Source organism: Echinops telfairi, unplaced genomic scaffold (genome assembly GCF_000313985.2).
Source record: "Echinops telfairi isolate 266 unplaced genomic scaffold, ASM31398v2 ScPeMD7_7469;HRSCAF=8507_0, whole genome shotgun sequence".
Taxonomy (NCBI): domain Eukaryota; kingdom Metazoa; phylum Chordata; class Mammalia; order Afrosoricida; family Tenrecidae; genus Echinops; species Echinops telfairi.
Window position 1 is genome coordinate 32,244,130 of NW_022111372.1, and position 13,280 is coordinate 32,257,409.

Consider the following 13,280-nt stretch of genomic DNA (forward strand, 5'->3'; position numbering starts at 1 on the left):
CCGCTGGTCCAAGGTGACCCATTTTTAGGGATGAAGGTTGACACATCTTTTTCCCTCAGAGGGGCGAGTGGATCTGAATTGCCATCCTTTCACTTAGTAGCCCAATGCTTAACCTACTGTACTACCAGGGCACTTTTTATTTTTGCAAAACCAAAAAACCCACATTCATTGCCAACCCATAGTGATCCTGGAGGACAGGCTTGAGCTGCCCCCATGAGTTCCCGGGACTGTAACTCTTCATGGGTGTCGAAAGCCCTGTCTCTCACTTGTGATGCAGCTGCTGGTTTCAAACTGCTGAGCCACCATGCCACTGGGGCTCCTCTTCTTTTTGTAAAAACAAGTTTAATTAGACATTGCAAGATTTCACATTTGCTGTACCTTAGTTGTCAATAAGGGGACATCTGATTTTTGAGTTTCCTGGTGTTTCATACTTGTAAATGGAAAACTTCTCCTGTCTGCTTGTACTGATTTTGTTGAAGAAACTACAGAACAGGTAAATTATATGTAAGAAATCTGTGATACATTTGAAAGCAAGATTCATTTTAAACAAATAATATTGAAGTATGCATCATACTAATAAAAAAAAGCAGATATTTCCTAAAGTTTTTCCACATACAGGCATAACATATGGTAGTTTCCGCCCCCCACCCCCCACCCCCGCTATTTCTCTCCCTTGTGTTATTTTGGGCCTGTCAGAGTGGTGTAACAGAACAAAATGTTAGGGTAAGAGCATTGCTGCTGACAGTATTCGAGTGTCCCTGCTTGCATAAAGCATTCACCACTGTAGACATGCAACTGCAAAAAGTCGACCCACTATGATGGTCTGTGTCAGAGTTCTCAATTATTAATGCTAAAGTGTATGTCTATTAATCGCGACTTTACTTCCTTTGATATGTTCTTTCCTTTAAGCCACCCATGACTGATTTTATGCTCGTCTCTGGTGACTGTGATTCTGGATAATAAACCAGAAGTAAGGAAAGGAAGGCAAGGGAATTTGAGGTTGCTGCCTTTGGAAGTAAGCATGTCGTTACTTCTCCTACCAAAACTGAGCCGGAGTACAGTCATGTTCTGCATAATGATGGCACATGCATCCAGCCACGGCAAAGCTTATTATATTAAAAAATTGAGGTACATACAATGGTTCACAGTAACAAACAGATGCCACTTTGTCATGCACATCAAGACATCATTATTACTGTATTATTATATTAAAGATGTTTTGGTATTTTTGAAAGAAATTAATGTTTTTTTGCAGAGAAAGTTATGTATATATTATACTAGAACAAACATTTGACTGGCATTAGGTATGTACCATGCTCAACTTTTCTGATTTATGTATAAATTTGACTAAAAGACAGATTTAGGAAAAGTACTCCTCTATAATCTGAGGACTGCCTATTTACATGAAGGGATTCAAAAAGTTTATTGGAAAATGAAATGAAAAGACAATGGAATTTTCCACCAATTTTTGAAGCCCCCTTGGAATTTGGTGTTTGCACAATGCCCAAATCACATGACGTCTTCACAGAATGTGTCATGGGCATTAAGTGACACATGATGGTACTCTATCTCTATTGTGCCTCTTTTCAGGAAAACTTTATGCTGAGTGTGATAGGTAGGTTTATTGTGCCAATGTGGCCAATAGGAACATGTGGGATTAACAAGGTCACAGTTTGACTGGAGGGCAAAGAGATAAATGGCTCAGCAAGCCCCACCTGTCTCTCTCTTGCTCTCTGGTGATTGGACCAGTGTGTGGCTGTCTTAACAAGTTCTCTTCCTCAGCTTGTGAACTACACTACCTGTGAGACACCCAACCCATGGACTGCGTCACTACAGCTTGATGTTCCTTTGAGACCTGCTTTGCCACACTACTGGTGTATACATCGTTTGAGTTAGGGACTATCAGATCCTGTTATCTGGCTGACTGTTGGTGACACACCCTGCTGTTTGCTGCCTGTGGCAGAACTGTCTGCATTGCCCTAAAGAAGACTCGGCTGTCTGTTTCCTTGACCTTGGGTTCAGCAGCCCTCGTGAGTTGAAGGACATCCATTATATTAACTGTTTCATGGAAGTGAGTTGAACTGAGCCCTCTGTACTGTTGTGTGGACTAATTAGCTGTTATATTCCTTTGTGATGTATATAGCTAGCTATATATATATATACACACACAATATCATAAGTGTCCTGGTTTTGTTTCTCTAGAGAACCCTGTCTAACATACTGGGAGATTCTTTTGGGTGGGTGGCGGGGAGGAGGGGGGGCAGGAAATGGAGTATGTACTGCCTTGAAGGAAAAAGTACTACTTAGCAATACCAAGGTACTTAGCAACACCATGGATTAATTTTAAAAACATGCAAACCAACGAATCCAAATACAAAGAATACTTGCTGTATGATTCTGCTTACATAAAATTCTAGACACCAGGGGCTTAGTTGGAGAGCAAATGTTTTGAGAATGATGAGGGCAATGAATGTACACATGTGCTTCACACAATTGATGTATGTATGGATTGTGATAAGAGTTGTATGAGCCCCTAATAAAACAATTTAAAAAAAAAGAAAAAAAATTCTAGACAGTAGAGAAACTATTGTTTGTCCTGGGCCAAGGGTGGGGGGCTACTGACTATAAAGGGACAGGAAGCTTCCTGGGAGATGGAAATGTTCTGAATCTTGATTAGGGTGGTGGGTACATGGGTGTACATATTTGGCATAAAACCAATGAAGTATATCCTTCAAACGGATGGATGTTACTTATGCAAATTAGACATAGAATATTTAACATTTGGTGGACACTTTGCTTCAGGCTGAAAAATTATCCTCTAATCCACCTGGAGTACAGCCACCAGTGACTAAGCAGAATGGCAAGAGAGGAAAGCACTTCAATTATTTTCTAGTTATTGCAACCATTGGAAGGTAAGAAAAGAAGTATTGTTACAAGAGCATGCTATTGTTGTTTTTGTTAGGTTCCATCGATTTGGTTCTGACTCATAGTGACCCTATGTACAACAGAATGTAACACTGCCTGGTCTTGGCCAATCTTCACAATTGTTTGCTGGAGTTCCTTGTTGAAGCCACAGTGCTAATGTATAACACTGTCGGTCTTCCTCTTTTTTACTGTCTCTCAGCTTTACCAAGCAAGATGTCCTTTTCCAGGGATAGGTCTCCCCTGACAACATGCCCAAAGTACAAGAGATGAAACTTCACCATCTTCACTTCCAAGGAGCATTCTGGCTGTACTTCTTCCAAGACAAATTTGTTTGTACTCTTGGAAGTCCATGGTACTTCCAATATTCTTTGTCAGCACCATAATTCAAGTTCATTGATTTTACTTTGGTCTTTGTTATTGAATGTCCAATTTTCACATGCATATGAAGTGATTGAAAATACCATGGCTTGGGTCAGGCACTCTTTAGTCTTCAATGTAACACTCTTGCTTTTCAACACCTTAAAAGAGGCCTTGTGCAGCGACTTAGCTAATGCAATGCTTCCTTTGATTTCTTGACTGCTGCTTCCACGAGTACTGATTGCGGATCCAAGCAAGATGAAATCTTTGACATCAATCTTTTCTCCATTTATCATGATATTACCTATTGGTCCAGTTGTGAGGATTTGGGTATTCTTTACATTGAGTTGTAATCCATACTGAAGACTGCAATCCTTGATTATCATCAGCAAATACTTCAAGCCCTCCTCATTTTCAGCATGCAAGGTTGTGTCATCTGCTTATTGAAGGTTGTTAATAAGCCTTCTTCCCCTCCTGATGCCACGTTCTGATGTCATGTAGGCCAGTTTCTCTGACGATTTTCTCAGTATACTGACTGAATAAGTCTTGTGAGAGGATACAACCCTGAAGCACACCTTTTTGGATTTTAAACCATGCAGTCTTCCCTTGTTCTGTTCACACATCTGCCTCTTGATCCATGTACAAGTTCTGTATGGGCACAATGACATAAAGCAAAACAACTCACCGCTACCAAGTCAATGCAGACTCATAGTGACCCTATAGGACACCAGAACTGCCCCTTTGACTTTCTGAGGCTGTAACGTTTTACAGAAGTAGAAAGACTCATATTTCTCCCAATGGGCACTTGGTGGTTGTGAATTGCTGACCTTTTGATTAGCAGTCCAACATGTAACTACCATTTCACTGGGATGCCTTAAGCACAATGAAGTATTGTGGAATTCCCATTCTTCTCAAGACTAACCACAGTTTGTTAGGATTCACACAGATAGCTTTTGCACAGTCAATACAACACAAGTAAACATCTTAACCTCTGGCAATCCCTGCTCCAATTGTTTTTGAATGATAATTGGCAAAATTTTACTTTTATGTAATATCACTGATATTCTTTTATAATATGCACATTCGGGTCACCTTTCTTTAGACTGGGTATAAATATGGATCTCTTCTAGTCAGTTGGCTAGCTGTCTTCCAAATTTCTTGGCATAGACATGTGAATGCTTCCAGTGCTTAATCGGCTTGCTGAAGATTTCTGTTGGTCGATTTCTGTTCCGTCAATTCCTGGAACCCTGCTTTTGGCCAATGCCTTCAGTGCAGTGTGTACTTCTGTCAGTACCATTAATTCTTGATCGTTTGCTACATCTTGAAGCAAAATTATCGAAACCTTTATTAAAAAAAATATCAAAATGGGAAGCTATTGCTTCTCCACATATCCTCCATGAAGATCTGTAAACTTCTGAAGGTGGTGTTTCCATCTCTCTAGCCCTTCACCAAAGGATTCTGTGCTGTTTGATTTGCACCATGTAAAATGGAAGTTTTGGCATTCTTGAAGGGCTTAAATTATGCTCCTTTTCAATGTTCTTTCAGTTTGGGGAGTAAAAAGAAGTCTACAGGAGATTAGGGCTGTAGGATGGATGGGGTAAGGTCTCTCCTGATGAGATTCTGTAGGACAGCTCTCTCTACCCTCAAAGAATGATGGCAAGAAAATTCCTTGCTGCAATTTTCCTGGCTGCTTTCTCATTAGCTTTCAATTTTCTTAAAATTTATTCCTAAAAAGTCCCATGATCATCCTGTGTCCTTTGAGAAAATCTATCAAGACTAACATCTTGGGTTTTCAAAACATAATCACACAGCCTTTTGAAGTCTCAGCCTTTATTTGAGCTCACCCAGTACACTGCCTCAGAACACAATGTTTTGATTGAATGTCTTTTTGAAGGTCCCCTGATCAGACTAGAACAAGTGTATCACCGAGAGAACTTGTTGTCAGCCATTCGCTGGTCAGAGATATGTTTAAACATGTTTCATCTGGAATAAAACTGTATGAACTGAAGCCCTAGTAACAAAATATTTTGAGTTACCATTATAACACAGTTTCATTATTTGTCTAGAATTGTGAAAATGACCAGTAAAATGATTTTTTAAAACTATAAAATAAATGTTAAAACCTATTCACTAGCTACTCGGAATGTGACCGAAAAGCTGATTTCTCAGAGTGGAGTCGACCATGGTGACGTGAGCGGGAGAAGCCTGTGGGAGTGGACCCTTCAGGATTTTCAGTTGCTAGAAGAACTCACTAGTCTATGCCAGGAAGTTTGGAAGACAGCTACTTGGTCAACTGACTGGACGAGATCCATATTTGTACCCATTCCAAAGAAAGGTGACCCCATAATATTACTGATATTACACGGGAGTAAAATTTTGCTGAAGATAATCCAACAACAGATGCAGCAGTACATTGAGAGAGCTACCAGAGGTTCAGGTTGAATTCGGAAGCTGTGGAACAAAGGTTATCATTGCTGATGTCATGCTGATGATCTTGGCTCAAAGCAGACAATACCAGAAAGGGGTTTACTGGAGTTTATTGACTATGCCAAGGAATTCTACTGTGTGGATCATAACAAACTACAGATAGTCTTGAACAGAATAGGACTGACAGAACACTTCCTTGTACTCATGCAGAACTTGTACGTGGACCAAGGGGCAGCTGTGTGAATGGAATAAGGGAATACTGCCTAGTTTAAAATGAAGAAAGGTGTGTGACAGAGTTGTATCCTTTCACCATACGTGATCAATCTGTGTGCTGAGCAGACAATCAGCGAACCTGGCTCAGGTGAAGAAGAATGTGGCATTGGAGAATCAGGATTGAAGGAAAGCTTTTAACAACCTATGGTATGCAGAAGACACAACCTTCCTTGCGGCAAGTGAGACAGACTTGAAGCACTTGCTGATGAAGATCAAGAATTTCACCTTCAGTATATATTATGACTCAACGTGAAGAAATGCTCACAAGTGGACCAATAGATCCAGTTTATCACATCATGATAAATGTAGAAAAGATTGATGTTGTCACGATTTCGTCTTGCTTGGATCCACAATCAATGGTCACGGAAGCAGCAGACAAAAGACCAAAAGATACATTCTACAGGCCCATTAGGTAAATCTGCTGCACACAACCACTTTAGAGTATTGAAAAACAAGGATGTTACTTTGAGGACTAAGGTGTGATTGACCCAAGCCACGGCATTTTCAATCACTTCCTATGCATGTGAAAGCTGGGCACTGAACAAGGAAGACCAAAGAAGTATCTGTGCATTTAAATCGTGGTGCCGGAGAAGAATATTGATAGAACCATGGTCTGCTCATAGGACAGACTGATCTGTCTTGGAAGAAGTATAGCCAGTGTTCCTTAGAGGAAAGGATGGCAACACTTTAGCTTACATAAGTGGACAAGTTGTTAGGAGCCTGTAGTCCCAGGAGAAAGGCAGCATGCTTGGTTGAGGGGTAGTGAAAAAGAGGAAGGCCCTCAACGAAATGGATTGATACCATCGCTGCAACAATGGGCTACGCACAGGAACAACTGTGAGGATGGCACAGGACCGGGCAGTGTGTCATTCTGTTGTGCATAAGGTTGCTAGGGGTTGGAACTGATTTGATGGCACCTAACAGCAGCATTCATTATCCTGACTACGTAAATTAGGTAAACATGAATAGATATTTAAAAATACATTTTGAGGAAAATAATTACAACATACCTTTTGGATAATCATCTTTGTCATGCAAATTTTGAAGTATTCGATTAGTATAGATGTTTTTAATTTCAAGCTCTCGATCTTTCTCCTAAAAAACACCCCCCCCACAATATCAAAATTTATATGAATGCTTTCTTTTAAAAATTAGTTTAATGAGGTTGGCATCCTTGGAATAAAATCGATATATTCTAGCAGAAACATAAACAGGTCATGTCATTTTATAGGCAATCCCAGATTCTGAATGTTTAATTTAGGACAACTCTATAGGCCCTTTAGTATGATGTAAATTTATCCTTTTCAAGAATTGAAGCAGACCAACCCTACTTGCAACAGATTCTTATCACAGTCACCTTCACTTGCTGCATGAGCAGCTTTTAAATAATCCCTTTTTGGTGCAGGGTTGGTGGGGCACTAAAGGAAGGATAAATACCATATGCATTGATCCAATTTACCTACAAATTCCACTTATAGACACGCTTAGAAATTTGTTCTTAATCCGGGGACTGCCTGACATCACGAAGTACTAGTAATGAGGACCATGATTTTGAAAAAACTTGCCTGCTGGCTTCTTCCATTGTTTCTTTTGGGCTCCTTGGGCCTTTGCCATGATGATGACTTGGTGTGGATACACTTATAAAAAGGAGGCTATTGTTTAGCTTTACATTCACTTTTTTTTAAATTAAAAACATTTTTTTTTACATTCACTTTTTTTGAGCTTTTCAAAACAAAAGTTTCGAAATTCAGACTTGTTGGGAAAAAACCAAAATGGGTTTATTACATTTCAATGACCCTTCTTGTTTTGGACTGAAGACTGCTGGATTTTCGTGAAAGTCACCTTCCAGAGAGGTGGGCCTATGTGAGTTAAGAAGTCTTCCAACACATGACTAGAAAGGATAGGCCAGGACTGTGAGAGTGACACAGGGGGGCAGTGAGGACGAGAAAAACAGGTGCCTGTCTCCCCAAGCCTTCCTAGGGTCAAATCTATAGGCCAAGGAATATTCAGGAGTAAAGAAAGAACTCTGCCGTTTGGAGAGTCCCAGGCACTCGAGTAACATGCTATCACCTTAGAACGAAATGCAATGTCTCGGCCAGGGGCCAATGGCAGTAGTTCCCTTAGTGTGCAATGAGTGGGGTGAGCTGAGGGGAACTGAGCGGAAAGTCATGGAACCTGCTCTGGAGTCCTCAAGGCTATGAGTCCAGGTGATCCCGTAGCAGAGGCTTTAGCAGAGAATCTGCCAGGGATCACATGGAGAATGTAACTACGATCCCAGCGCATTTGCACCACCAATTGGCAAGGTGGTAGCAACAAGATTTTGAGATCATATTGAGAAGAGACTACAAACTTCACCAGCCACATTGAGTGCACTTCAGACAGGTCCTTAGGAACCTCACTAGTTAAGGCTCGGCAGTAGCACTATGTTTAGAGAGGAATCAAAGGTCATCTCTTCCACCATCAATAGGACAGGTGCATTTCTCCTTATTCCTAGATGCTAGCTCCACCAAGACATGAGGGTGGTAAAAAACTATGAGACAAAAAACTATGAGACAACCTATGACTGTTTTTCCCTAGAGGACACCGAGACAAGCTTGCATCAATTTCTCTTTGCTCATTCCCATGCCCACTCCCTATCCATGGAACGGAGGGCACAAGGAATTGAAAATTCAATCAGAAGACCATTACATATTTTAACACATCTCAACTGTATACTTTTTGTACTCCTTTGGGCTATAAATACGTTTTACTAACAGAGATTAAACAATAGATAAAATACGAGGATATCAATCTCTTCTAGAATTCAGATTTCTTTTTCTTATTTTAGAATTTAGGTTTCTAGAAGCCTAATGTCATAGTGTGTCACTCCTTTCTTTTTGTGATACTTCACATAGCAGTGCTGGGACGAGTTTAGTCTATAAAAAATTAACCAAGTATATTCTGGATATTATTAAAAAATAAGCATACTGTACAAAACATTTTAGAAAGACGTTTTCATCCACAATGGCCAAGACAAGAAAGATTCTGATGTTCAGAGGAAAGGTTTCGGTTACCTGTAAAATTCCGTGATCCAATTGATGTGTGTATGGATTGGGATAACAGTTGTATGAGCCCCTAATAAAATGTTAAAAAAGAAAAAAAAACAAACCCAAAAAACAACCAAAAAAAAAAAATTCAGTGATCACCTTTGATTTGATTTGGGCCTCACAGGACAAGTATGTGCTTCAGCAGCAGATATCTGAAAGGAGGCACTATACACTGAGAAATGCTGGCTGGCACACAGCTGGCACCGGGTGGTTGGGCCAAACAGAAGTGACAGCCCTCCTTCAAGCTTGGAACAAAGATTTAAGTCTGGGTACACGCAACAAAACTGGACCAAAATGCAAAAAATAGGTTTGGAACACAATCTTGGATACTTTGTGACTAAAGTCAATCAGTCAATCAAAGGAAACAGTAAGAAAGAAAATTGATAGGGTGGGGCGGGAGGGGAAAAATGAGGAGCTGTTGTGATAAGAATTGTACGAGCCCCCAATAAAATGATTTAAAAAAATAAATGAGCTGATACTCAGGGCTCAAGTAGAAAGCAAATGTTTTGAAAATGAGTATGGCAACAAATGTACAAATGTGCTTGACACAATGGATGGATGTATGGATTATGAGCCCCCAATAAAATGATTAAATAAAAGAAAGAAAATTGATATCCAGGAATATTCAGTGGCATTCTGTGGAATACCCATAGAAGAGACTTTTCAGAAACTCAGAGGGGTACTGTATTGTCAGATATAAGTAGAAATTTGGGCCAGGGGTATGGGATCAAGTAAAGACTAATGATGCCTTCCAAAAATTAGACAGGAAATAGTCTTAATATACACCACCCCTTTGCAGGGGCGAAATTATACCCAAAATGTAAACTCGTTTGGGAATTCTGGAGGCTGACATCGGTCACCTTCCTTTAGTTTGGTCTCTAGAGCAGGGCCTAGCCTTGGTGCTGGATGACTTTGATAATGAGTTCCAAAGTAGAAAAACAAGACAATAATCTTTGGGACCATACTTTCCCATGCTCAAGCAATACTGACTAAAATTACTGTGGGAAAATGTATTTTACAAAAAATCTCACAGGATATTCCTGTGCTTTTCCAGATCGTGCCTGCCCCCCACCCCCACCCCCTGCCCGCATCAAGTAGCATGCTCTGCTCCTTCCGTGAACCCTCTTGGTCAATGGAATGCAGTGGAAGGGATGTGGCGGGACTACTAAGGCTAGGTCACAAAAGCAATGTGGTTTTGCCTGGCTCTTTCTCTCGAGACTCTTGCCCTTGGATTCAGCCACCAGGTGATGAGGAGGCCTGGGACACAGAGAAGCCACGTGGAGCAGCCAACAACCCAGCGAAGGTGTCAGCTGACAGCTGGCTCCAACTGTAGGCATATGAGTGAATGAGCTTTAGGTAATCCCAGCTCCCAACCTGAAGCAGAGAGGAGCAAATCCTGCCCAAATTATAGGTTCGTAAACAAAAGAAGTGCCACTGTTTTAAACCCTGATAAGTTTTGGGACAATTTGTTATGTAAACACAGTAACTGGAACCATTAGGATCCCAAGATGTGCTTAAAGTTTGTATTTCTCTTCCCTTTGGATCAACACTAGGAATGACCATGGAAGCAAAGCATACAGGGCAACCTCACTTTTCTAGGTGAAGCAGGACTGCTGGCTTGTGGTGCATGTCCTGAACAAAGAAAGAAAGTATAGGTGATAGGGCCTGGGTTTCAGGACTGGGCTATGGAAAATGAGACAATGGGTTGCTTTATTTTGTGTAGCATGCGGAGTACCTTATTTCCCTCCTTACCTATTTTTTGCTTTCCTGCTCTTTGTTTTGGGAGCTTTCCTCAATAGTCCTACATTTCCTTTATTTTGTAGCTCTTCTCTTGAATTTTATATTTTAGCAATCATATTTTGTTTTCTGAGTTTCTCCTTGTTAGAACATCTTATTCTTTATTTATGGATACAATATCTCTAGTGCTGGTATATTAAACTCTTTTCTTTTTTTCCACAAACAGTTTTATTGGCACATAATTTATGGCCTGGATTAATAACTTCACCTGATGTAAAATCCTAAGTCCAGCATTAATAGGGAAGTTCATTTCTTGGGCAGGCAGGCTCCTTCCTGAGTGGAAGGCAGGCTGGCATGAGGTAAATCAGTGGATCTGTTGACTGAGTGCCTCCAAAACTCTAGAATTACAAGGGCATACATCTGAAATACAAAGAAGCCCTATGTGGCAAAGTGGTTAAGCACCCTGCTGCTAACCAGCCATGCCATGGGAAAAAGATGTGGCCAAGTGCTCTCTTAAAGATTTACAATCTTGTATTTAGGGAGGGTACGAGCAGAGGGCCAAAGTCCATCCACTACCTCAGTGTATTGCCATATAAATATACGTACATAGGCCAATACCTCTATTGTTAAGGATTAACGTATTTACATATGGACACACCAATGCTTAGGTAAAATTGATATATGGATTGTAATAAGCATTGTAAGAGCCCTCAATAAAATGATAAAAAAACTCAAAAAAGAGAAAAAAATCAATTTATTAAAAAATGAATCTATTAAATAAATAAGAAAAAAAGGTTTACAATCTTGTAAACCTTGTGAGGCAGTTCTACTAGTCCTATAGGGTTGGAATGGATTCCATGACCATGGATTCCATTTGCTGTTTCTCTGTAGGATAGCGACACACTCCTATAGTCCCACTTTTTACTTCCCCACAAGCGATTTATTCACTCTCCTGGACTACAGACTTTTGGCCTGGTGGTCAGTGCTGGGCCCGCTGACATGTACAGTGCTGAGGAGGAGGGAGGGGCAGATGCCTTGTTCTGCAGGCAGGCTGTGAATTCACGCTGTCCTCACGCTTCTCACTCCTGCCCACTATACCTGCCTACTATTAGAAAAACGCCCTTCCACGGCTCCAGCTTTCTGCCATCCATATCAGAAATGCCTCCGTGCACGTTTTGTCTTTAATACATCTACCAAACGCCATTTAAAAATCTTTTACTGATGTTTCATTCCAGGTTTGTGGAGGTAAGTTTGTGGAGGCAGTCTACAAGTGCCAACAATTCAGTGTCAGAGTGAACAGTCTCTCTCAGCCCAAGTCATCATGCATATATGTAACTGCTAGTTGCATGTGGTTTACACACCTGATTTTTGGGACTGCAGGGGTATGGATGCCCAGGTGTTAGCACAGAGATTCTGATTTCAGTGGTATGGGTGTAGCCTGGGCAATGGTGTGTGTTTATTTTATTATTGTGAAAAAAGACAAATATATAACATACTTTTAAATTTAAGGTTTTCTACACGTATAATTTAGTGACTTCAATGACATGTACCGTGTTATGCAACTGAGGAAATGGAATGAGGGCTATGTCTGACCTCCTCTGACTTTGAAAAAGGAAAGGCCAATTGCCTTCGAGCAGATCAGACACACTTCCACCCTTCTTCTTTCTTTGTCCTATTCGGATACGAATGTCCTCCCGTAGCACTCTGCATTGCAGTGGCCCCATAGAACTCATGGTCAATACTCACAATTATGGAGTTTGTTAATGAAGCCAATAGGTTACAAAACGTGAAGAATACAGTTCTTCTGTCTGCAATACCTCTTTCTCAGCCATGCTGGCAAGCAAGTCTCTCCCTCTGGACCTTGGCCTCTCTATCATGTGGTCCTTGGCCTCTGGCCTGCTCAGGCCAGTGTTACCAGTTCTTTTAGCACTTGTAAATGTCCAAAGCACTCTGGAAACCAGTCTCCTGCCTAAAGGTACTTAGCTGTGCTTTTTCTGTGGGCTAGGAAACCGAGCACTCTGTCTCCGGTCTCGATGTGGCTTCTCTGCTCTGTCTCATGGTCTTGGTGTTGCAACTTCAGGGACCTCTGCTGCCTCTAGTTCTTCAAGCAGGGATCTTAGTCATGGGTGCCAAAAGCACTGTATAAAGCTTCAATGATAGCTTTTCTTTCTTGATGGTCGTGGGATTACCTTCTTGCTTCTGAGATGGCTTACTTTTATACTCAGAAGAATGGCAAATCCCCTCTATTAGTCTTTCACACATTCTATTTGCATAGTCTCATCCAATCATTTCATAGGAGTTACAAAGATATGGGTCAACAAAAGAACTCACAGCCCTTGAGTTGATCTGACTCATAGTGACCCTATAGAACACAGTAGAACTGCCCCTGTGGGTTTCTGAGACTGCAGCTCTTTATGGGTTAGAAAGTCTCATCCTTCTCCTGTGAAAAGGCTAGTAGTTTTGAACTGCTGACCT

The 13,280-nt window shown here is 40.9% G+C and overlaps 1 protein-coding gene across 2 annotated transcripts in view; it reads right to left on the bottom strand.

Moving 5' to 3' along the window:
- LCA5L (lebercilin LCA5 like) overlaps positions 1–13,280 on the bottom strand; it is a 33,154-nt gene that overhangs the window by 7,853 nt on the left and 12,021 nt on the right. For both annotated transcript variants that reach the window (XM_004696921.1, XM_045284607.1), the window contains 2 exons: positions 6,993–7,077; positions 379–482 (listed from right to left, as the gene is read on the bottom strand). In XM_004696921.1, the coding sequence (XP_004696978.1) occupies positions 379–482; positions 6,993–7,077 (189 nt within the window). The remainder of the gene's footprint in view (positions 1–378; positions 483–6,992; positions 7,078–13,280) is intronic.